Source organism: Cornus florida, unplaced genomic scaffold, assembly GCF_030987335.1.
Source record: "Cornus florida cultivar Cherokee Brave unplaced genomic scaffold, ASM3098733v1 CherokeeBrave_3.0.0_Hap2_Chr08, whole genome shotgun sequence".
Taxonomy (NCBI): domain Eukaryota; kingdom Viridiplantae; phylum Streptophyta; class Magnoliopsida; order Cornales; family Cornaceae; genus Cornus; species Cornus florida.
This window is the reverse complement of record NW_026775578.1, coordinates 31,203,072-31,230,219: the sequence shown is the minus strand read 5'-3', so window position 1 is coordinate 31,230,219 and position 27,148 is coordinate 31,203,072. Positions and strand designations below refer to the sequence as shown.

The following is a 27,148-nucleotide window of genomic DNA, read 5'->3' as shown; positions in this document are numbered from 1 at the left end:
AATGCATACCGCCCCATGGATAATAAATCTTTGTGGGGGCCACAAAAATTACAATTGAGCATGAATGTCCGAGAATACCGCATAGAAAACTAATAATGAGAATTCTTATAGCAAAAGGAAAAATGATAATTACAGTAACGACAGAGTATTCTATGACCTCAAACTTTTATTCATGAAACTAAAATAATTCCAAATTATCACCTTTTTAGTTCATTTTACATCTCATCGATTGGTTGAAAGATTAAATAAAATGGATTTGGATTATGGAAAGAAAGTGGTCTGCCAACCTGCACTTTCCACTGTAACCTTTATTTTATCAATAGTGTCATTCAATTATTACAGATTGAATCTACACAATCAATTCAAAGTGGATAAACACAAAATAAAAAAAATAAAAAATAAAAAAATTTGAGGTCAAAAAATCAATAAGTGAAATTTTCATTGTATTGAAAATAACTTTAATATTTTACTTATCAAAAAATATACATATATACAGAATATACAATGAAATGAAGGTATACACGACCGATAACATTCACGAGTCTTCAATGATGGCTATACTCAAATCTCTCGCAAGCTCATCAACTTTACTATACTCAAAGTCCATTCCCTCACATAAAAAAGAAATTAAAAAAATTAAAAAAGAAAAGAAAAGAAAAGAAAAAAGGAGGATAGAACTCCCGATCAGTTTTTTTTATTACCGACTGATGTACGAATCCTTACTATACACTTTAAAAAGAGAGAGACTCTATCTTATTGATTACTGTGTACATGTCCCTTATTGTATACTTTTTATTGGAGTCTCCAAAAAACCAAATCGGGCATCATAGCATTACTCAAAAAAGAATTACCTAGCTTGCTTGCTCGCTCTCTCTCTCTCCTTGCAAACAACCCAAAATTTAATATATACATATATATGTACTGTATGTATGCATCAATCACCATACTGGCTCTGTTGAGGTCAAACTCAGTTTGTCGCCCGTCTCAAATTACGCTATTATCACCACATTCGCCAGCAAAAGGAACTTATTTGCCTCGAGGCTCGATAAATACAGATGTTGTCCTTGGAGGCACCGTAAAGCACCCAGTTGATGCTTCGTATGTTGAGTTTTTGACAACCTTATCGGTGGACATCAACTGCGCCAAGGATTAAGAAATCAATGATATTTTGTGAAAAAGACTTTTGAAATTAAAAACCAAAGCTAAACGAGGAACCATGCAGGGTGCTTTGCACCAACTAGTGGAAATATGACTTAAAGTGGCTAATAGAGTTATAATTATTATTTTTCGCAGGTTTAGTTCAACTGGATTAGATGCTCTGCTTGTTAGTAGGTTTTGAAAGAGAGAAGAAACATGAATGAATAAACTAAAAGTGGAGAGAGAGAGAGAGAGAGAATACAGTCCTATTACAGCCAACCTTAACCTGTTTAAAATTTTCACGTTTTATTCTTCCCCAGTTTTTCTAAGTAATGAACTGGTGCATTACTAAAGTAAATTAGTTATAGTGCTCCAGTCAATGAGTAAACTGAATGCCAAATGGTCGTAGTATCAGAAAAAGTAAGCCATTCATGCTTTCCCCAAAAAAACAGAAGTGATTTTTTTGAGTCATAAAACTAGGTATTAAATGTAATATTTATTTCATATTTAAAACCAGTCTAATCAAATCTTCATCTAACCACCGCCGTAAATTTATACTACTGAGAAAGTAGCGAACAACTAGGGGAAAAAAAGAAGAAGTAGCGAACCTGTATGGGATGCAATTCAAGAGTTCTTGCCCGTAGTGCAGGGTTAGCAAATGATACTTCAGTTGGGCAGACGTTGACGATAACTAATATATATGAGTAGCTGTTCGAAATAAAGCAGGAACGCTGTTGTTATATAATTCGACACATGCATCGGTGTACTAGAGAAAAATGGAATACTTCATGTTTACTCACATGGGATCCAGTTGTGATAGCCCAGGGACGCCTTCATGACCATCTTCAATGCTCATCACAATGACACCAGGTACCCAAGAAGGACCAGTGTTATGAAATCGAACTCGTTCCTGAACAAAATTGCCACTCCATGACTTTAGAACTTGAAAGTTCATTGGTTTATGCACCTTGTCCTATTTGACTTTATCTTATAATATTTCTGACCCCTAGATCATAATATTCTACAAAGTTACAAAAGGAAAAATTGATCAAGAAAAGAAGCAAACGGTTACTTCGGGTTCCATATCTAAATAACTGAGTCTTATTTGTTGGTGCCAAGAAAAATGATTAGCCATGGTTAGCAGTTCAGAATGGAGTATGGGAGATGAGCAAGCAATGCAAACTTTAAAAAAAAAAAAAAAAAAAAAGGGAAGCACAACACAAATAAATTTTCAATTTCTTCAAAATCTTATGAAAAAATACTTCAAAGCAGACACAAATTGTTTGGAAGTAAAACCTGAACATTTCACTTCACTAAAATTAGTTCAAACATAGATTTCTCCAAAAAATTTCAAGGAGGTTTTCCTAACCTTCGGAACTTGGAAACGTGGAGGGATTCACTTCCGGAAAGAAGATTCCCTCATAACTTTAATTGAGCGCTACTATGACTGAGCTTCTAATTTTAAAAACAATTCATTTCGAGTTTTGAGTAACAAAAAAAAGAAAAAAAGAAAAAAAAAATGCACAGGAAACAAACTGCAAACAAGCAATCCAGTCACTGGTGAGTTACGTAGGCTGGAAAATTCAGAAGAGAATGCACTTTTGACTTTTTAATGGTAAAAGAGTCAAAACATCAACCAAAAAAGTTTTGGTTTTCAATAGGCATCTGGGTTCATCGTCTTTTCTTACATATTATAAAAACAATAAATTAATCTCTTTGGCAGAAAAGAATAACATATGATATAGAAGACAAAGGGTCAGGCAGCTAAGGGATGAAGTTCCACTTAAAACTCGCAAGAATTCAGGCTAGGAGTGATGGTGAAAGCCAAAAAAACTCTATTGTCAGTATTTAGAAGTCAAATTGAGAAATCTCACCCAAATTTAACCATTGGAGAATATCATTATAGGAGAGATTAAAACCCTTAAATCCCTCCTTGACAGAATATTGATATGAGTGAATCATGGGAGTGATTTTAGGAATCTTTCCCATATCATATTTATCACATGTTTGTATTCTTTCACCTGTTAATAGAGGTGATCATTGTATACAAAAATTAAGAGAGAATATAATGAAAGTGATGTAGTCCTTTGGGCTTTGTGTGCCGTGGATGTAGGCCATAGTGGCCGAATCATGTTATATCCTTTTGTTGTTCATGTCTAAGTTCTCACTTCAATTTTTATAGCTTTCAACATCAATAATACAATAGATGAGGCCAACTTAAACCCAAACTACCAAGATGAAGGTTTCTTGTTGACCTTTTATTCAGGCTTGAAAGGATCTTGGAATCTTCCTTGGCTCTTTAATTTTTCACTTTTATGAATGATTCTTCTCCTTTCCTGTATTCTGCTTCCCTTTTTCTTCTTAACCATATCATGTAACTTCATATCCAAAAGGAAAATAACCCCTTGTAGTTATGTCTGGAGACATAAGATAAAAGCATATAATACACTAAATGATGTGTATATATATGTCTCAGAATATAATTAATCTTATCGCAATAATGGCCGAATCCTGACAGATGAGTGTAATCTGAACTGAACCTAATTTGAACTGGATCGCCTTCCACATTTTGCAGGTCTAGTGACCAGAAGTGACAGAAATGTCTTAAAAGGATATATATATATATATATATATATATGTATGTATGTATGTAACACCATTTTACATGAATGGAGCATCTACATTCGTTGCTAAAACAGGAAAAAAAAAAAAATTCTTCCATCACAAAATGGAACTTCAGCTCCCTCTAGAGCACTTCTTATCTGAAAATGTTTCTTATAAAATAGAAGTGTAAAATATTTGTTCTGACCTGGATTGCGTTTGCTGTCCTCAAACGGAAAAGTGGTGATGAGTACCTAATTCTTAATATGTTCAAAAAGTTTTCTACAGCAGCAAGAATGTGGCTATTCTGAGGCTTGAAGGATGGATCTGCCAATCTTGGCTTAATTCTGAAGACAAAAAAGACCCCACGGTTATTGTCAGAAATAATAAACTGGATTTTCTGAAAGACAAGATACTAATAGATGAACCATCAGGAAGGGTTGTGTGCACACCAATTTAAACTTTAAAAGAAGTACTGCAAGATATAACCTAACCAAGACAGAACACATCAAATTATGAAATGGAAGTAACTAAAAGCTTACAGAGGCCAGCTCTTTTCATTTTTCCCCCTTGGAGGAAGGCCAACACCCCAATTGTTGGAATTGTAGCTGAAGTCTAACCTGAAAAAAAGGTGATGTAACACTAAATTTGAGGTGACAGAGACGTCTAGCAATTAAGACTAAATATTAGAAATGGAAATTCCATATATGGTCATTATTTTATATAAAAAAATGACTGTCATGGCACTGTCACAGAGAAGTTGAAATTTTAAATCCAGCAGAGTAGAGAATACATCAATTATATTAAAAAGAAGTGTAACAAATACGTCTATATGTAATATACGATTAGAATAAAGTGGACCTGTTAAACCAATCACCAGAATTATATGAATCACGATCAAGTGACTTTGAGCGTAGCATCTCATCACCACAATGGAAAAAGGGTATTCCCTACATATCATGAACTCATTTAGTTTGTGTAGATTAAGAAAAAAAAAAAATCAGATAAAACATATCATTAGCAAAAAAATCACTGAATATTACGAATTACACTATATGGCTGATTCATTTGGTAGATGTATAAGCTTAAAGAATTAGACAGCCTCCAGTTATAGTAAGTTGCACTGCTGAAGGGTTGCCCATGCCAAGCTAATCTCAGGGATATTTATTGATATGGACTTCTTTCATAATTTGTGACAAATATTAAAAAATAGTACATGTTTCTATTTATCTACAAAGGATATAAAGGTTGGTTCATGCGCAGCCAACATCTGTAAATATATGTAGGAACAAACCTCCTTAGATTACACAATAAAACCAAGAACTTGAACAGAAACATTGTATAAGAAAAAAGAGAAAAAAAAAGGTCAAATGACTTAAATGCTAACTAACTATGTAAATTTGGCTACATCAAATTTCGATAAACCTCCAACTCATCTAAAGAAATAAGGTGCAAGAGTTTCGACAACAAAGAAGAAAATCTGTTTAGACTTTAAAACTTAATAGAATTCATAAATATGTGTAAAGAGAAAAAGGTTATCCAACAACATCAATGAGGATAGAACAAAGTCATCCAATAGAAAAATGATGTATTGAATACATCTCAGATTGAAAAGCAACATGCATAACTATTACCTTAAAATAAATAAATAAATAAATAATACACAACATTATGCATATAGCAATTATCTAAACCATTTATCCCCAACTTTTAGCTGGCCAGACTTGTATCTGGCTGCAGAACTTCCAAAGAGTCAGTTGATAGAAGAATATGACATGTAAAATGGACATGTCAACAACATGTTATATATCTCCACATACATGCTATGAGATGTAAAAGTACAAGAGCATTTTGACTGCATCCCATAGTGATAAGCACGCATTCTAGAGGCTCCAAGCTTCGGCAATTATCCAGAATATCATTCACATTCACCCATCAACACATGAGAACATGGTGTTCATATTTCAAATTTAGTAATTTACAAAGTCAATAAGAATAATTAAGGATTCACCAAACCAAACAAGGAAAAAATATCCCTTAATATTATACCTACTGATTTGACAGAACATACTGATTTCCATTATTCAATTGAACTAGTTGAGTATGGATTGAGATTATTGTTGTCGATTTTGGAGATCACAAGTTCACAACTCTGTGATTTGCATTATTCTTTGTTAGAGCTAGAAAAATCTAATCCAGATTCTGAAACCTGATAACAAGATTTTGGTAGATCCATTACACAAGCAGCTTAGATTCAGGTAACTGGTTTAAGCAACCCGGGTTTAAGTTAGTCTGACACCCGATCAACCTAAATCATAATCCATAATTACTAAAATTTCAGGTTTGCTTACTGTAAGATAAACTTCACGTGTTATTTAAATTATTTAGACAATTGGGTTAGCATGTTGGTTTGATGGCCTAAATCAGTTTATCGACACTGTTTACCCATTCAAAAGATAGGCTCGGACCAGGTTCTTTTGAACCCAATCCCTTGTCAGTTCAACTGTTTGTGGGCAAAGACCTTGCAGCACAAGGAGGTACTCTTGCAGTGCTAACAAAAGAGCAGTTCTTACTAGAGACGGAAGAAAAATTCTTCAACGAAAAGGTAAAAAGTGACCTGCAATGAAGTAAGAGTTACTACCAACCCATAATCCAATATATGACAGATAATTCCTATGATACTTGTGTTTATGCATGAAACGAGGGTTATATACAAAATAGTAAAAAGAAAAATATTAAACAACGTATAGAGTTCAACCTGTGAAAGTGCTATTATGCTTGTTGCCAAGTGATTCAACCTGCACCTCTCATCTACAGACATTTCCATTGGAGTCTATACAAGTGACAAGGCTGAGTTAGAATTGAAAAATAAATATTATGCTACAGATAAACAAACACATTGGAAGAGTAAGTAGATCACACCTTCAAACTAACAATGTCAAAGAGGGTCTCATTGTCATGAGCAGAAACATAATTAATCTGGCACAAAATCAAAGATGGTGATCAGATGTATTTTTTTTTAATGTTGGAGTCCACAACAGAGGAATCAGATTCAGGCCATGACGAATAAGAGTATCCAAAGAAAATATAACACCAACAAGCACACTAATATATGGAGGGACTAAAGCAAATTTGGCATGTGCCCCATTCATCATACTCAGAGAGGTATCCACAATCAAACTAGTGAGGAGACACAATCATTTTTTCTTTCTGGTAGGCAGGAGTAGACACAATCATGACATATATATTATAAAAAATGATATCATATATCAGATCAAGAAAACCTGGAAAATCCTTACTGTTTCTGTGGGGCATAAAGCATATGCAACAGGTACCCTATCATAAGATGAAACTTCAGATCCTTTGACCTGAGCGAAAAAAAAGGATCGTCATGAAAGGCCACAGTCAGCTCCTAGTTTTCAGATTTATATATAGAAAAATGAGTACATGACATGGTGGAATTTCGTAGAAATTATAGAACTAATCAAAATAAAGTATAAATAGTGATAGAAAAGTACCGAAATAAATAGGTAAATCATTGCTACCAGACCCTATTGCAATGGTCTTGGAAGGGTCCTAAATAAAGTTCATAAGGAAACCTCAATACCCCTGCCCCGACAAATAAGATTAAGAGTTGTCCTGAATGACACCTGATTTTGCTTCAATTTGATAAACTTCTTTCTATGCTTCCCCATGGCAACTATATGGAAAAGCTTATACTCATTAGAGTTAAAAATCACCCTTTTGATCCATTTGAACCTTGAATTATTTTCTACTCGCAGCCTCTTAATAAATAAATAAATAAAAAGGTATGCTCCAAATAATTCTTGACGTTCCCCCGTTCCCTTCAATTTGTCAATGCTTTAATTCTTTCAACAACCTAGCTTTATCCTCGAGACTCTAAAGCTCTTCTTTTTCAAACTTGACATTAGGTTTGATGCTCTTCAATCTTTGCATGGATCTGAGACATCCATATTAGCCCCACATTGAAAAATAATTTTCTTGCTTATAATTATTTACACTTTAAAAATCACAATTTATTAATGCGTAAGTCAATTTATTAAAAACCAGAGAAAAGATGAAACCAGTTTTGCCAAGACCCTTTTTTTACCCCCTTCCCAGAAAATATCACAATAAGTTGTTACAAAAACTCATCTTGCAATAGGGGACAGTTCTATCAAATATGATGCTTGACCATTCACAAATTCAAGATTGAGGAAACTTTAAACAGATTGATAGGTTTACCATAGATGAAAAGTGCCTAGGTTTATGTCAGCAACAGAAAATATAAACATATTGAGCTACACCACAAATGTTTGACCTCAAACTCAAGCAAGCATGAGGATTGCTCTGTGTACATGATAAGCTGGTCCATAATAACCAAGAAGCTGACTATACCACAAAAATGATTTGGATTCTAATAGAAAATTAGACATGGATATAGATTATACTGATTTTTCATAAAACCAAAAAGAAATTACAGAAGGTAGATAGATATTAGCAAGGATATAAAAGACAGGCAGAAAAAAAAATCTCGGCAAAATCTACCAGTGGATGGAGCAAAAGTTTCTATTTATGCAAATATAATAGGAAGCAGCATTATAATATAGATTGTAAGAAGAAGGTACAAGTTTATTTTTTAGTGCAATGCTATATATGCTTTACCTCTTGTCCATCACAATTAGTTAGCACAAAGTCTCTTAGGTTTGCAGCCATTCCAACCTGAATTACATGAAAACATTTCAGTAAATATCAAATGGAAAAACATAGTTTCAAGATGAGAATATAGAAGCCAAAAAAAGTTAATCTGATGCTAGCAATGACATCTGAGAGATCATATATGAACTAAAATTATCAAACATGGAACAAATAACTCTTTTAACGGCAGCTGCAAAAATACCATTTTGCCCTAATTTTTTATAAATAAAATTGCTTATGTCACATGTGATGTAATCAAAGAAATACAAGATTACTTTGATAACCTTAGAACACTAAAAAGACAAATCAACCCATCAGTTCTCTCTTCCTCTCTCAAGGAGACCCATTTCTTAAGGTTGGGGAAGAGAAGCATACTGAAATATTGGGTTGAAAAAGGAGACCCAGTTGATTTCGTTAATCTACCGATTGTTTTTGTGATTTGACGATGTGGTGCGTTTGTGCTGATGGGTTGGTGTTGGATTTGCAATTTGTATATAAAGGTCATATATATATATATACATATATGTATGTATATATGTATGTATGTATAATTGTTTGTTGGGAATCAAACCCATTTCTGGTGGCTTTCATGTCGGGTATGTAACGGCGTTTTTGCCTTTGTTGTTTGAAGAGTGGTCGTTGATGTGCATGAAAGAGATACCTCTGGCATGGTTTGGTGCCTTTTTCTCTCTCCATGTATTTCTCACTTAGAGGGCAATATGTATCCCTCTATTTCAAAGAAATCTGTAGCAATTTCCCTAACACAAAGATCGAGATTATTGTTACTGAAAGCGATCAAGAAGGAGGCAAGATTATTGCAATTGTTAGAGAGCGCTTCCACTCATCCTCAGACTTCATGATTACAGCTCTCTCTATAAGTTGGCCGTGGCCCACAACAGTATTGCAATCAAATTCAATTGCAATTTCTTGCCACCAACACGATTGGACCAATGCAGTATTAGACAGACAGTTCAACCAACATGGGCTTCTCCCAGATTAAAACTGCCAAGTTAAGTTTCCTTGAGCGGTAATATATATCCATACATATTTGCAAAAAAAAAAAAGTAGGATTTGGAGTTGGAGAAAGATTTCACAGCGAGGTGGTGAAGGATGGCATGGCACAGTGGTAGAATTTGGGTTTGTACAGGATTTTTATCTATATATATGTAAATATAATTATAAATTATAAATATCTAAAATTATGTTAAGCTTCTAATTTTCTGAGTGTGGTGTAGATTATATGAAGTAGAGATGTGTGTATATATGTAGATTAAGTAAGGGTTTTTTGTCCAATTAAAATTGGGTCAAATGGTCATTTGGTATAGTTAATAGGGACATTAAAGTCATTTTGCTTTATAGCAGGGTATTTTTGGAATTTAAAAATTATCCATATGACAGATCTAACTGTTGACTGACGGGAGGGGTGATCAGGGTAATTACGGAAAACCTCAAGGGAGGTTGACCACACTTTTTAATTAGTGTTATCCGTGAGTAATTTGGACAAACCTCAGGGGAGGTTGGACAATTCACCCTTAAATATAAGAAAAAACTTTCAGAAGATGGTATCCTATCCAAAAATTGACATAAAACAAGACTTGACTAAGGTAAAACTTGAAAATCCATCACAATTCAAAAGATGACCCCATTTTGAAACAGAACTGACTTATAGGATTTCTCTCTTCTTAAAATTTAGATATTTCTTGAGCTTCTTATGGATTGCATTACCAAACCATCTATCATGATCCTTCGACAATTTAAATCACATCTATCACGCAAATGTAATGCCACCTATCCACAGCAGTGTCTGAGCTGGAATACCAAATATTTAGTACACTAGAAACAGGAAAGGAAAGTACCAAAACCGTATACCTGAATGTGATCCTTTGACGCTGCAAGCATACGCTCTTCATTTGCTTTGGTTCCATGGTCATGATCATTGGGCTGCAATGGAAGCAGAAGCGATTTCACTAACTAGATATAATCATATAAAACCTCACAGAGACAACAATAGTTTTTTATTGGGAGAATTACAAAGAAGTCCTACTTTCCATTTTTTAGGACAATCAAGTCCTATCAGTGAACAAACCGACTATTGCTTTTAATTGATACGACTTGATGGTCCTATAAAATGAAAAGTATATATATATATATATATATATATATATATTTGTTGTAATTTCCCCTTTTTTATTCCTTTCTTCAATAAATAAATTGAACTCCAGACTTTGACACTGTAACACCTTGAACAAACAAAATTTTATGCAGACAGACAAATACATCTATCATTGTTCTGAGACCGATGGGGTCTGTGCAGGAGATACATAACAGAAATTTCACATTACCAAAAATATGAACGCAGAGTAATGAAAATAAATTGGAGAGAGGATATTAAAAAACCATTCTTCACAAATATGGAATTAACAATTAACAAATTTAAAGAAACCATTGAAGAAGGCACAGATAACCCCTTATCCCTCAAAAAGACTAACAAATTCAATCAAACTCATATAAGAAATTAACACATTAATAAAAAGTCTTTTTCTAAGAAACTCCATATCATCATTGAATATTAATATAATCATCTTTCGAACCAAACATATCCAATCAGGTTCATATATAAAATTAATAAACATAATAAAAAATAAACTAACTGTCAAGGGAAGTATTTCACACCAACGGGAAAAGGACATGTGGCAGCGCTTGTATATAACACGAGGAGGAATGGATGCACCTGCATCCATAACCAATTTATTGACTACAGGACAACTTAAATCATTTCGTGGATACTATGAAATCCCGCTTTATAGCCAGACCCATGGCTGGAGTTATCAGAAAGTTCTGTTTGAATTTGTAAAAACTAATTTGTCTTCAGCAACATAGGCAGAGTTTGTTCCATTGGCTAAATAAATGCAAGTCATTATTCAAATGGCTATCACAAGAATTTCCATATTATTAGCAGATTTTTGCTCTAAGAGAAGACTGACATCATTAGACAATAAAACTAAAACGCGATTTTGTCCTAACTTATGAGAATAATCTACAAATAGTTTATAGTTTAGTGCCTTCCCTCAGACAAATATACTGATTACCTGCAATAACAAACCTGTCACAAAACCTTGTTGAAGAGGGTGGCCAAATGGAGATCCACCAAGCAATGCATCTCGAATTCGATCATTAAAGCTGAATAATTAATTTAACAATGATAAGTTGAATGCTTAATGCATATGAAATTTTATAGTATACTGTCATGAAATATAAAATTGAAGAGAGAAATTGAACACGAACAACACAAGAATATAATGTGGTTCGGCCACTATGGCCTACATCCATGGCACACAAAGCCAAAAAGACTAGATCTTTTTCATTATATTCTCTCTCAATTTTGTTTACAACGATCGCCTTTATTTATAGGTGATAAAATAGAAACATGTGATAAATATGAAAAATATATTGACAGAGGATTCCTAAATTCAATCCAATCAATATTCTATCAAAGACTTATATCACTCCTATAATGATATTCTCTAATACTCCCCCTCAAGTTGGTATACGAAGATTTTCTCAAGTGTACCAACTTGAAAATAAATTCGAAGTGTCAATTTTTTTTTTCCTAGTTGGGAATCACACACACGTCTCTTCTGAGACTTGAACTCCTGACCTCCCTTTGGGAAGTAAGAGATCAATACTGCTAGGCCAATAGTCCTTGGTTTCGGGTTTGCCACCCATGATATCCGAGATGAGTAGACAGGTGGTGGCATATAACCAACAATATTGATATATGAGACGAGTAGACGAGGAGACGGGGGCTATCCAAATGAGTGTTAGGTCCCAATGGATGCAAACCATACTATATGGGATTTAAATAAACCATACTATTAAATATAATCATCATATTAAATATTTTTTATTAATATCCTTTCATTCATATGCATGTCAATCTTGGCTAGTGAATCTAACATATCCTAAAATTGCTCATTGCACAAAATCTAGCCTTCCAACACAAAAATGTATACAAAAGATGTTTAGACTATATAATAGGAGAATAAAAACTTGCAAAATAGTACCTCCCAATTCCAGATCCACAAAGGTTGAACTGTGATGCATTTACACCACGTCCATTTTTCGCAACTTCACCAAAGTCCCATCCTTCGCCATATCTAAAACCAGACACTTTATTAATTCAAAATTAAGAATTGATATAATGGGAGACAAAAGGAAAATGCATCATAATGTAAAGGCAAACCCCAAATCACAGAAGGTAGCGAGACAAGTAAATCTGGTGGAAGAGAAACAACTAGATATTGATGCCACCCTTACATATAGATACGAGAACCATCTACTCCATTTCTATCCTTCAATAGGCCATTGAGCACATTCTTAGCCTTCACCTGTATAAAAAGCGATATTTTAATTGCATGGATTTTCTGCAGGGGGTATCATTAAACCAAATTTTAAGGTTGAGATCATCTAATCCACTTTTTCTATTAACTAGCAGTGATATTTGGTTATATTCCCATACATCCAGAATTTTATATACAAACCATAATTTTTTTAGTTAAGATTTATTAACTGCAAAAAAATTAGAAATAAATTACCTTCTTACCCTTGTTGAATTCTTGTAATCTCCTTTAAGTACTTGGATTGAGGTAACACCTAACTAACTCAACCAACTTTTAAAAACACAAACTTGAAATTGAAAATTACATACAAACTTTGCCAACCTAATACAGGTTGAGCTGACAACATGGACCTACAAGAAATTTGATTGTTCACGTGATAGAGCAGTCATGAACACTTTGGTAGGCCAACAATGAGTACCTCAGTTGAAGTCAATGTAAATGGTGACCTAAGTGGAGGTTCTGGTATAATAATTAGTCCTGTGGGACTATGATGAATCCAAGCAAGTGTTTTTGATATGATAATTAGTCCCAGGGACTCGAACTACCATGAATCCATGGATCTTCAATGTTGCGTGGGCTATGCTATAGACCTGGCTTGGCTAAGGCTGATTCAACAAAGGCATATCTAAACCACAGCCAGTGGGAAAAAAAACCTTCAAGATCTCAGCCAGCACCAAACAGAAGTATAGCCAAGCTAAGTATTATTTAAGTGTTCCATATTGGCAAAGTCGCCAATAGAAGGGTTGGGGCAAGGCTCAAACTCATACTAAATTTCATCAATCAGACCTGAACTTGAATTGGAAGATGCAAAATGCCAACTCAACGTGGCCTGCTGGCAAACCAATGGTTTTAAAAAACGACAATATTTACCAATAGATCCTTGATACTAAGTATTTTCATGATCTCGTCATAAAACCATCTAACAAGTGATACTTGATTACAAGTATGATACTTGATTCTAAGTATTTTCATGATCTAGTCATAAAACCATCTAACAAGTGATAAGATTTTGTTCATATTCAGCAGAATCTCCATAATTCTTTATTTATTTGGTCAGTTAAGATTGCTGTTCAGATATCTTATATCAATCAATATTTCATTGACTTGAAAAATTGTTATCATATATCAAATACAAACACAATATTACTTCAACTATCAAGTCAGTCACAGAGTGTGCTTATATTATATCAACAGGTTATGTCACTGCATTATTATAATTCTCTACATTTGACAGCACGGACTGAATTAATGTGAGTAGCAATTAAAGTTAAGCAATCTCCCTGATCTCCATAATGGAGAACTAATATCTTCTTTTGACATTAAAACCCTTGATAAAAGGAGTTGAAAAGTCTCATACCATGGTACGTTTCATTATGTGCCCCATAAGGTCAAACCGAAATCCATCAACCTGCAAAAGATCCATTTAGTTAAATAGCAATAATTTAACAACCTCCTATAAAAATCTAATCCATGAATAGCGTCAGCAGTCCAGTGATTATTACATTGAATAAATCCTTCCCCAAGAAAAAAATATATACTAAATGCACCAAAAAGACACTAATGAGAGAGAGAGAGAGAGAGAGAGAGAGAGTTCAATATCAATGTATGAGTATCACAAGATTCTTATTCAAACTATTTCGGACGATAATTTAGATTATAAGGGCACCGGAGTTCATATCTCTTACTAGAAGTGCCTATTCTGAAGTATGAACAAGCTCTTGCCCCCTACTGGTGGCAGAATCATGTCGCATCTTTACAATTCTATGATATGGTATCAAAGTATCAAAGATCATTACCATTCAAAAAATATTAGCTCATTAACATCAATGTCAGTTTCTTCAACATAAAAACATTAGAAATGCAAGAAAATTTTCAACGAACAAAACTGAATAATTATATACAACCATTCTTAGACTTAGCAAACCCACTTATACAAGGAACAACCACACCTTGTAGACCATCCTTGCCAAAAAATAAATAAATAACCCTCACCCTTAAGCAGTATCAAACAGAATTTATGACATGGCATTTATCTCTAGGATAAATACAATGCACAATAGTTCACTGAATACAAAATTTAGAAACGTATCTACTATATCTACTATTTATCAGCAAAACATATATTGTCCTTAATACTAAAATACAAAATTGAGAAATGTATCTACTATTGTTTTGAATTTTCTTTTGAAAGTAAACCTTAGTAATTTTTAGTATTCCTTAAGGTGCTAGCATTTGTGTCCACAAGCAGTTGCAGTAACATAACGAGCTGTGATCATGCATCATCTAGAGTTGGCTTAGTGACCAAGCTAAAGTCGTGGAATTGTACATAAAAAATGGCAATCGATTAGACAACATATCAGGCATAAAACGATGCTGAAACTAACTGTAGTTGTAGAAGTGCTGTGACCAAAACTGTTCTACAAAAGTATAATTAGTTATAGCCAACTGGCCCAAGAATTAAAAGTGACACAGAAGAGGGGTTTGAAATAAATTCTTAATGGCTCCATGTCTCCATCTTTAACTCATTAAATTAGTGAACTTGCTACAAAATTGTATATATGAGTGAATCGAAAAAATCTGAAAGTGAAACAACCAAGGGTGTTCTGGCAATATGTACAGACGTGAGAATTTAGAAATGCAAGAATAGACTAAATCTATGAAGTTCTGGCTCCTAGCTTACAGGTAAAAAGTAATCTGACAATTAGTTTGATGACTAAACTCCATAGTAACTCAATGAAATCAGTCCAGTCATAGGTTTTCACAACAATATACAAGTCCACGGGCTCCATCCCGAGCATGCTTTCAGCTGCCGATTTGGTTTGCGGTGAACAAACATCAATACAGAGGTTAATTAACCAATAAGTATGTTTAAATTTCTTAGGGCCTCATTTGAATTACTTGAGAAAAGAAGTTTACTACCGTGAACAATCACCTTATATTGAAGCGCCCAACATAAAAGATCATCAAGTATCAAACGTTCAACCATAAAATGCTCACTCGCAGTGTTGTTTACACATGTGCTGTGTTCAATCAAACCATCGGTGTTCCTTCTTAGATAGTAACCTGGAACAATCTGTACAGATCTTTGTGTCACAAGAAGAGTGTATAAAACATTTCTGGATGAAGGAAATGGAATAAGAAAAAAGAAAAGAAGAAATATCAGGCAATATAGTTATTATAAATACAAATAAATCATATAATGACAACAAGAAGTTAAATACTGATTGAGAGGTACTGGTAAGTGTGGAAATGGAAATAAGGAATCGATGATGACCTTGTCAAGAACAGAGTTCTCATCAAATGGACCACTTCCATGCAAATGATTATAAACAACATCCAACACAACACGAAGGCCGATGCGGTTAAGTGCCTGCAATTAGAATGTCATTTTTAAGAAACAACATTAAGCATTTCTTGAGCTTGTCAGAACTATTATGTCTTAAACAAATGCATCTCCGGTCTGAATCACAGAATACATTATCAGTGGTTCAGTCATGCAAGAGAAAGCACAAGATCTAAACCTGCACCATCTTTCTAAACTCAATTGTACGGCATGGACCATCAGGGTTACTGGCATAGCTTCCTTTAGGGACTCCCCAGAGAACAGGATTATACCTTTGTTAGGTACAAGAGAATAGGATGATTTCCCACCCAAAAGAAAGAGAAAAGAAAAGGAGGAAGCAAAACAATAATTAGCATACTAACCATACAAGAAGCTATTAAGTTTATCTAAATTGACACTCAGGAACATTATGTGTTACCCCCAATTGAACCCATCCTCATCTTGGATGGCTGTGATATGAGCCTGTTGTTCATCTGAATCTGGTGGTAGTGACTCCAGCATCTTGTTATCTGTTAATACCTTTATCTCATTTAGCTTACTAATGCAAAAAGAAAATAAGCAATTCAAGATAAGCCCGAAGCAGAACATATTTTTCTTACTTACAAAAATTAACAAAGGAAAAAGTTGTGCATTTCAATTCTCTCTAAAATAAGTCAGAACATAAAAGTTGGATTGAACATATCTAATAGAAGTTGGTCTTAAATATGACTATGCCTTTATGCTATTCAATACTATCAGGAGACTAGAGAACATGGGAAACTATATCGGAGCTGGAAGCACATAACAACATTGTTATGACAAACGCAGTGAACCAAGAAAAAAACAAGAATCGTGACAAAAAAATAAACACACCGCACACAAAGAACCCAATGATTTGTGTGCTTAATTCTAAGCCTACGTCCACAGTGAAGATCTAGCGAAAGATTTCCCTATGTGAAAAACAGGAGATTACAAGTTTCAGCTCCCAAACACTCTCGCTGTCACTCTCTTTCCGCGATTTTCAGTGTTCTCTCATTATCCCACTCCAAACCCTAAACGGCCTTATATACCGGATTACAAGACAGTATTAAACAGGGTCCACGACCTGCAAGCAATACAAACGGGTCAATTTTAAATAAAAAAAATCCCGGGTTGCGTTCCGGAACAAACTTCAGGCCACAACATCACAAACATGAACATCTATAATTATATATATCAACAAACTGGACACTAACTAACTCAAGATTTAATTGATACTGTAAAGGCTATCCCTCATATGCGGGGTGTTGGAAGAGGTCAAATGGATGTTAACCTAGCATTAGTATTATCTCATTTATATATGTAAAGCTACAAAGATGGATGAAGCAACAGAAATGGAGATCCAGATCCAATATGGCTTAAGTGCAAGGACTCTTTTCCCCCAGCAAACAGCCCCCTCAATTGATAATAAGAATGAACCATAAATTGAGAAACTACAAATAGAACTGTTGGACCCTTGTATATAGAAGCAGCTTATTAAGAAACTACAAATAGAACTGTTGTACTTTTGTATATAGAAGCAGCTTATCATACAAAATTCACATTCTGAAAATAATTTAGCAGAAGTAAACGAATATCGAAATTAAGTTCATGAGTATACAGATGAGGCAATATTCTGCCATCAGCTCGTAAAGCAAATTCACATTTCAACAAACAATTAAAAATGACATAAAACAAAGCTTCAGCTATTACAGTATAATGACTAAACATTTTAGAAAGCTAAGAAATTCAAACACAGCAAAATTATAATGAACACTATAAGAAAATAAAAAAATCAAATAATTGCAAATATTCTTTGTTTGCACTTGAGGAAGGCGCCCAGGCGTAACTCATGCCTCTAGGCGTGAGAGTCTGAGACATGCCACATTGGTGAATAGAGTTTCCAAGCTCTTCCACTAAGGTGTTTCGTTAGGCAAGACTTGGGACAATGGATTTTAAGCCCTTTAAGATACCACTCAGCCACTTCAAGCAAAACTATTTTTGCATATAAAGCAATCGCATAGAGAGTCCAAATGTTGCACATGCTTCACAGCCTAAAATGTCATTAGAGAGGAAAGAAAGGAATATAGTTGTCCAAGTTTGTCAAAGTTACAAATTTGAACTTAGCTCTTCATGGTGAGAATCTAAGAGTAACCAACTATAGAAATCAAATAAAAAAGATTTCATGTAAAATATAATTGCAATCAGAAAAAAGTCAAGGTTCAACTTTGCTAAAATTTCTGCTGCATCAAAAGTCCAGAATACCCAAAATGCCAATATATCATTCAAATTTGTTCTAGATTTTTTATTCATTTACACCAAAATATTTAATCTTTGACAACTACAAATTGTTTTGACTTTCTTAATTTTACTAAGAAATAATTAAAAAGAAAAAAAAAATCACAATATTTAGGATTGAAAATTCAGATAATTTTGCAGAATTGTATATTAAATGTCAGATTTGGATGATGCCAACTGTTAAGAAATACCTGATTGTCTTTAATTAATGCAATACATAACTAAAGTGAGATCCATTAACAATGTCATCTTTGTCTTTTGAAAAGAAATTACAAATGTTATTGAACTTTTCTTTTCGGAAAAAAAATAAAGAAAGAAAAACCCAAAGCTCAGGTTATTTTACAAAGTTTAAACCAATATTTAGCACCCATATTTCCATGGATTGCCCCCACCCAATGCCAAATCTAAATTATTTCAGATGCCACTTACAACCAGCAGATATTTTCTTTTAGTTCTTCATTATGAGACCCTTATCCATAATCCTATCTTCTAGCTTTTGGCCTTTACACCCAAAACCATAAAATAGTTGCTGCACAGAATTTCCAGCACTAGTTCTAAGTAATACCAGGAGCATACCGTTTTCTACACCAAGCTAGTTCCAGTCCTCTTTCATCCACAAACCTTATGACGTTTCTCTTATCTTTTAGAACCCTAAGTCCATAGGCTTCTAATAACCAAAACCAAAAGCTAGGGGGCTATAATACAAATTTTCAGAAGTTCTTGGACCGCCCTATGCATTTTTTTTAAAAGACTCAGAAATGGATCAAATTTCTGAAGTGCCTTATGGCTTTTGAACTTTTTTGGCCGCGGGGGGGGGGGGGGGGGGGGGGAGGGGGGGGGGGGGGGGGGGGTGCGGTGGGGTGGGATTGCCCTGATATTCGGCACCATTCATGTCTGTATCCATTAAATGCAACATAGAAGAAACATATTAAACTCAGTTCCTAGAGTATATCACCGATGAGCATGGGCAATAAACATAATGAAGGCCAAAAGAGAGATCATTACAATACTGGGCCAGTTAGTTTGGTGTGGACTTGGTATAGATCTAGTTTCCAGTTTTTTTCATATGAAATAGAGGTTCTCGGACTCAAGTTGTGTTTGCATGCTTAACAGCACAAAGTGAATTTTACGCATCGTGGGAAAGCAGAGTCTAAAATCACTAGATTTTTCTTTGAAATTGGGTTTTCTCTATTCAATAAGCTTGATCCACATTGTTAGAATTTAATGAAGAATCAGCACACAAACTAAATATCTCAACAAAATTACATTCTAACTTGGTGCTAAAATTTTACTACAAAACTAATATTCTATACCAAGCAAGGTTGTAATTATCAACATTTGTTGATGTCCAATATATGTGTGCATTCTCATTAATACACCTGTAATAAAAATGAATCATTTTTTCTATTTAAAATGCCTATTTTGATTTATACAAAAAACAAAACAAAACAAAAAAATAAAAACAAAAACAGAAGAAAATAAACCTATAGGAGTACTTTTGATGGGCAGGGCCGCAGGGGTACTAATCTAAAATGAACTAAGAAAACTCTTATATATGATGAAGTGATGAACAAAAAATACACTCACCTGCACATTTCCACTTATCCTTCTCGTCAGCAACGCCAGCAAATTGGAAGGTTGGCAGCAGATGCACATGAGTGAGACCAACACTGGACAATTTCTTCAGATGAAGTACACCTGCTGATTCCTTCAAGCAGATTGTGTTTGCTTTAGTAAAATACTTCAAAGAATTATTGAAATTCTACCACCAAAAATAAATATGTATATGTGAGTGATTCTATATCCGTTGTAAAGTTTCCATCCTCCTTGAGCTCTGCTATTAGTGCTCCCATTATGGCACTTCAAGTGTTTAATATTATCAAAGATATATGTTCCTTTTTTGCTTTTTCCTTTTCTGGTAAACAAGTATGTTTTTCTCTTACTCCCAAAATTGCAGATAGAAATCATTATTTTCAATGAGTTACTTAATGTGGTTGAGATAATAACTATGCTAACGAATTTCACATTAGAAAACAGTATTTTCCTCAACTTTCAAGTCATGTGTAGACAAACTCAATTATACGAATTCAACCTTCTTGGAAAACATCCAAGTAGTACACAGAAGCCTCCTCAAATAGATCAACAGGACAGAAAAAAAAAAAAAAAATTCCCAACAGGTCAGAAAATGAACTATAACAGTATAGTTGCTTACCCTATGCAAGAAATCCTCCTCAAATTCATCTATAAGAAAACATTAGAAGAAAGCAAAAACCAAAGCAAATCTTTTTTTTTTTTTTTTTCTTTTGTTACCACCATTCACAAAATGCCTATTGACACTTGGTATATCAAAATAAAACCATCAAATCCTATATTTTTAGAGACAGAAAGGCAGCAAAGGAGATCTGCACATAAATTGCCCCTTCTTGGTCAAAGTCTAGGGATATCAATTGTAGACTAGAGGGCAACTAGTCACCCAAAGGCCAAACTATGTCAAACTGCTAAGTTGATTTTTTTGGGTCCCAATGGTGTGCGCTATACAATGCGGGGTGGCACCCCATTGTCCATTATCCCTCCAATCCATATCAAACTACTAATTTGACTCTTTTGATCCCAATGGTGTGCACAAGACAATGATATGTAGCACTCCACTACCCATAACCCCTTCAACATGTACTTTTACATGGAATCAAACCTTGGACCACCCTTGGGAATTTAGACCTTGCACCTACCCCCAAGGAGGAGCAAGAAATACCACTTGAACTAGACAGCTGAAGTTAATTTGATTGATAGAGGACACAGGATTCAGGGTGCACCAAGTTCCTGAAAATGAAAAGTCACTTCTAAAATCTTATGCAAGGCTGCTGTAACGATGAAGAAAGCAGCCATACATAGCATGAGAGGTTTCCCTATAACATTTGTCCCCAGCCACTCAAGTTCCACTTAAGTTGCTATATGCAATGCAAATGATAACTCAGGCGTCAGTGTTAATTTTGGCACTTAGGATTATCTTAGATGATGACATATAAGCTAAAAAACTAATGGCTAGGATCTTATGTTCTTCGGGTTCTCTTATATACATTGGTTACTCACAAGAACCCTACAGTGGCTGTACTTTCTCTACTCCTATTTAGTTTTGCATAGACCTCTCCCCTTTCTCTTTTGATTCTCCTCACCTTCTTCCACTTGTTATTCCTGTTGTCTTATTTTTCTCTTCTTGTTCTCCTTCATATTCTTTACCTTTCTCACTCTAATTGGACTACTATATTACCCATGTTTTCACCTTTCTTCTCTCCAACCATTCACTTAAATTCACTTGAAACTAGGCTTGTTTTTCTTTCACCTTCTTTGAGTTTATAGTTGTCCCTTGGCTGTTTAAACACACTTCTATTGCATGTGATGAAATGCTTAACATATTACTAAAGTTTGTGAGTTGGTTAAATTTATATCATATAATAATGACTTCAAAATCATTTTGAACAATACTTGGGTTGTAATAAATTATTTTCTAGTTGTTTGGAGGTCATAACATGCTTACTTGACTGGTGGCTTGCGAGTATAGGACAAAATGACTAATTACTTATTAGACTCTTATTTAGTTTATATATCATAAGAAATGCCCTACATGCGTTTAACCGCAATCTTAGATCTATGATAGTGTAATATGAGTTTCTCAAATGAGAAGTCCTTCGAAATAATCAGTTTTATCAAATTTCTTATTTTTTGTGGTTCTCAAAAGACAACTTGCCTATCTTTCCTCTTATCTGAGGAGAAATATAAATTCACTTGACACTGATGTTACAAAGTGCATTAGTAGAATAATGGAAAGCAAAGAAGAAGAAGAAGAAACACTATTGGTGCTTAAATGAAGGCCTAAATGTAGTATCATTCAACTCATGGACATATGTGTCACCTCGGTTATTGATATATTGGCCTAAATATCCATAGGTCAAAGCTTGATTCATAATTCTCTCTCCAAGAAAATGACCAATGAACAACTGTCTCCCTAACTCCCTATGCCATGCTCGGAAATTTTCTTCTATACGGGGGGGCTATTCATTCCTCTTCTCAGAACTGAACTACCATTTTTATTTTACTTTGTTTTTTGAAGTAGCAGCCCATTCACATTCAAGAAAAAAAAAATTGAAATTCCCATAACAAGTCACCAACTAAACTCAAAGCCTGTGTTTACTAACAGATGCTTGCACCTATCAAGAGTACAACAGTTCATTTGATCTAGATTTATACTTGTATCAAAAACCTTGCCATTTTTCTTAATGAGGTGCACACATTCTTGGAGTTTCTGATCTAGTGTCCCCAATTTCAACAAGTGTTTCAAAAATCATGCTTTGCTTCTTCTCTTCTATACTCATTTGAAAATTTGCTTCCCCAATACTTTATATAAGTGATTACTAAAGGAGGGCAAGCATAAATAAAAAATGTTCAAGCAACATTGCTTATCAGAAAATAAAAGCAAAGGCAACTTAGCAATATTTGAGGGTGGGCCTTGGCGCAATGGTAAGGTTGTTCCATTGTGACCTAGAGGTCACGGGTTCAAATCAAGGAAACAGCTTCTCTGCATGCAGAGGTAACGCTGTGTACATTTGACCCTCTCCATATCCCGCAATGGCAGGAGCCTCGTGCATTGGGCTAGCCCTCTTTACAACTTAGCAATATTTGTTCCAAATAAATTAATTTCTGCCCAAAGAAATGTATAAATATAAATATGCAAGGGAGAAACTTATTCTCTCGGGGACATTCAAAAATCAGGATCAAAATAATAAGACTACCTGGAAAGTGAAGGCAAGATAACCACCACGAAAGTCAGGATGCACAGTATGATCACTAGCACTGTAATGAAACCACATAACATTATAAGGATTAAAAGGCTACAAAGTTAATAAGAATGCTATGTTGTCACAATGATAATTAACCACTTTGAAATAAGTCCTCCCAACAACCATATTTAGGTGAGACCGTGACAGATACACTGAAAGATGCTTTTAGATGAGGCTCATACGATGTACGAGTGCACATTGGGTGGGACCAAATGCATAAAAAGGGTATAGCAACTAGCAAGCAGGATCCATGCAGCAACTTTAAGATAGCAATCACAAGCTAGAATTCTGACTTTACCTAAAATCTCTTATATGCAGTTCATAAATACTGACGTCAGAGAAAGAAAGAAGAGCTGGTTTCTCATCTGCCAAATTATTCCATCCTTCAGGTTTTGAGGCATCAGAATCAAGGTTGACAAACAATGTTCGCCTGCCATCAGCCGAGAGCCTACACAAGGCAACAGAATCAACATAATGTACAGACAAGCATATATATAAGCAGATACATTCAGTAGTTAACAATGTCAGACAGTGTTAGAAAAAAAACTGAACTATTTTCAGAGAACCGCATGTTAAAGAGACAACCAGCATACCCTCTAGCATACGGATCAATTGCAATGCACTTTTCAATCCGCATGGTGCTAGGATGGTACACAGAGACTTCATACACATAATAACAGCCATCCCAACTTATTGGCCCACTAGCATTCCAAACGCCATTGAACTCCTCAAGCTGGACGGTTTCTAAAGGATCTCCCCCTGATGGGTCCTTATAAATGCAAGCTCGCACTGCCTGTTTTAATGAAGATAAAAGAAAAACATTACCCGTGAATAAAGCAATATGAGAATGGAAATGGGTGTGGTGGAGGTATAGTAGAAAGCAGGAAGTAGAGACGCAGACATGACAATAGGATATACTTGAGCAGTAGGAGCCCAAAGGTAAACTGAGACAGCTTCTTTTGAAAAAACTGCGCCAAGAGGACCATTATATGAAAATAATTCATCCAGAACACCAGCTAACTGCAAACCAGTAGCATTGCTGCATACCCCATCGGCTAGAAAAAAGAAAAATAAAGAAAGAAAGAAAATAAATTGTCAGGGATAAGTATCAGAGACTATGACATGTTTCATTTAAATCCAGATTACTACGGATATGCAATGATGTATCAAGAGAACAAATAAAAGTGAATCCATAGAACTCTTAACGCAATACATGCAAACAATCGAAAGAAGTGGAAAGAAGATGATAAAAAACAGCAAAATTTAGCAACATGCCCAAACGGCCAAACCACTACATTTGTTCAACAGACTCAACCATGCAATGAAATATCAATTGAGAATGTCACACTAAGATATAAGTGACAAATTAAATTGGTCTCTCAGTAACGAGTTTTCTGAGGAAAATATATTTTCTGAAATGGCACCTTCTAGAGAGATGCCGGGCATTTATTTTTAATCTCTACTGGTTGGTCCACTTCTTAAAGAAACAAACAAAGTGAAATGCGTACAATTTTGTATAGCAACAGCCAACTGGCATTTGAGTAGACTTTTGACATCCAAAGCAGGTGGTACCTTGAAAGCTCTATAATCTCTAATGTGAGGAAATTTTTCCTTTACCTGGAGTTACAGTATAAAGTATGTAAAGAAACAGCGCATGTGTTAGCAGTTCTTCAAACTCAAGGAGAAGCTATTTCATGTGAAACTACCAATAAGAAGCCATGCATGAGCAAACCACTGTAAGAGGCCAACAATGAGCAATAGATCTGATAATTATAGTAAGCATCACAAATGAATTGATGTGTTACATTTTCTGAAAGACCAGCGTTGTCTCCTTCAAGCTCGATTTTCGCATCATAGCCTGGTTAGATGGAATGTCATACTATAATTACAATTGTTTCCACAAATTGAAAGTAAAAATATCACTTTCATGAAAGTATAAGAATGAATTTGTGGGAATATGCACTAGAGTCCAAACCTTGAATTCCGTCATTTGTAAATGATAAAGCGGCAGTTTTACTAGCATACAAATAACAGGAACCATTTCCAGCATCCACATTCCAAGCAATCACAGATTTACTAACCCAGTACGCTCTCGAGTACAACAGGCAATCCTGCAATTAATAAACTTTTAATGTTAAGAGTGCCACTTTCAAGTGGAATATAAGTCAATTAAGATAAACATGATATGATTCCTCACCAAAAAGAAAAGTTTAACAAACACCTAGCAGCAATCATCATACTTATATGGTGAATTCATGGTGTCAACCTCCATAAAATGCAACTTTGAGGAGGTATTCTGGAACCCAAGGAGGTACTTGGTTTGGTGACTGAACTCCAGGGCCTATCGAGCAAGCACACACTTTCATAGTGATTCAGCTGACCTGCGACCTAACATGAAAAGAGAACAAGACTACTTTGACTTCTGCACAACCTATCCAATCTTGACAACTACACACCATATCCTTGCCTTCTCAATACTATAGATTTATCCCCTTCCATCACTATAATAAACTCACGTATATATTGTCTTACCACAATATCATCCAGCCCCACATTTTGCCTATAAAAGGACCAAAAGGGGAGGACGACCACCAACATTGGAATCTCCCTCTCATTCATACTCCCTCACCTCACTCTTTAAAAACCTTCACGAAGGGAGTCAATGGCAACCTTTCACACTGCCAGCCTCTTTCTCTTGAGTTTGCTCGGACTTCCACCTCACTCATCCACTTAGATCTCTACTATAATGCCTCATATTACGCTTATATCAAGAACCCACACTTTACTCCCAAAATTTCTTCCTAATAACCCAAATAGTGTTGAACTATTTCCCAAATACCAAAAACACGAATCACCTCACATATTATTTTTCCTCAATTCATAAATATACTTATACTAACATGAGGTTGTAACAAGAAAACAGTGACTCAAACACAATTTCCATCGATAAGTACATTAAATTTGAAATCTGAAACATTAATTTCACATTAAGCAAATGAATACAGATATAACATCAAGAAAATAAAATAAGTAATCCTCCAGTTAATTGCTTTGAATTTATTAATTTCCCATTGTTTTGGACATTAATTAACTACAAAATATACCACATAACCTAGTCTAAGGCAACTGTTTTGGTTTAATTGACATGGAAATGTTTATTTTCTGTTCTTTTTTCCTCAGTCTTTCTCGGCAACCAAACAGAATAAAATGTACCGAGTTTGGGTAAAGAAGAGAAAGAAACCTGAGAAGAAGATGAAGTGGGCCCTACAACAGGCATGGATGAGCAGCAGCGAAGGGTTCGTCCTGGGATGGTTCTGGCCCGAACAATGGGGTTGGAACCGAGTCGGTACTGAGTCAAAAAACTCGTCTTCTTCTTCTTGGGGTGAGTTGGAATGAGAACACGGTGAGACTCGGGAGGTGTGAAGATAGCAGAAAGAGGAGCGGGAAATAGTAAAAGAGACATTCGATTGAATATGGAACGCTCCGTTCACTGCTTTTCCAGCACCTGCCTTTTTGCCTTTTGATTAATTACTCTCTCTGTGTTTCCAGTTTCATAGAGAACCGAATCTTATACGGGTTCAAGTTTCAACTGAACCCGATAGCCCATTTTATAAAATGCTATATTCTATTCTTCACCAATATAAAATCTCCAAGGAAATTTCAATGATTGTTGTACTATATACAGTTCATCCATCCCCTTTTTTGTATTTTCATGGAAAAAATCATCCAAAATTTAAGATTTTAAAAAAGGGCTAGTGAGGGCACCGACATTGTAGGGTTAGAGGGAAAAAGATATACACAACTTTAGTATTAGAAACTTAAAGTTTAAGTCACAATGA

General features: G+C 34.8%; 1 protein-coding gene across 2 annotated transcripts; it reads right to left on the bottom strand.

The window, feature by feature from the left end:
- Positions 1–654: 654 nt before the first annotated feature.
- On the bottom strand, positions 655–26,852 carry LOC132271109 (pullulanase 1, chloroplastic). 2 transcript variants are annotated; one of them, XM_059772383.1, is made up of 28 exons: positions 26,551–26,850; positions 25,285–25,420; positions 25,115–25,167; positions 24,818–24,926; positions 24,228–24,364; positions 23,903–24,102; positions 23,608–23,757; positions 23,262–23,322; positions 20,062–20,182; positions 16,598–16,688; positions 16,358–16,451; positions 16,111–16,206; positions 15,769–15,909; positions 14,194–14,244; positions 12,754–12,824; positions 12,501–12,593; positions 11,526–11,616; positions 10,306–10,377; positions 8,404–8,460; positions 7,038–7,106; positions 6,661–6,717; positions 6,497–6,571; positions 4,600–4,688; positions 4,281–4,358; positions 3,947–4,085; positions 1,938–2,047; positions 1,746–1,845; positions 655–1,137 (listed from the first exon to the last, which is right to left on the bottom strand). In XM_059772383.1, the coding sequence occupies exons 1-28, from the start codon at positions 26,770–26,772 to the stop codon at positions 1,027–1,029; spliced, it is 2,874 nt and encodes a 957-aa protein (XP_059628366.1). In that variant the 5' UTR covers positions 26,773–26,850; the 3' UTR covers positions 655–1,026. The 2 variants fall into 2 exon arrangements, 1 of the variants encoding a protein (XP_059628366.1); XR_009469652.1 differs by lacking the exons at positions 655–1,137; positions 1,746–1,845 and adding an exon at positions 3,393–3,554 and having other exon boundaries at positions 1,966–2,047; positions 26,551–26,852.
- Positions 26,853–27,148: the final 296 nt, after the last annotated feature.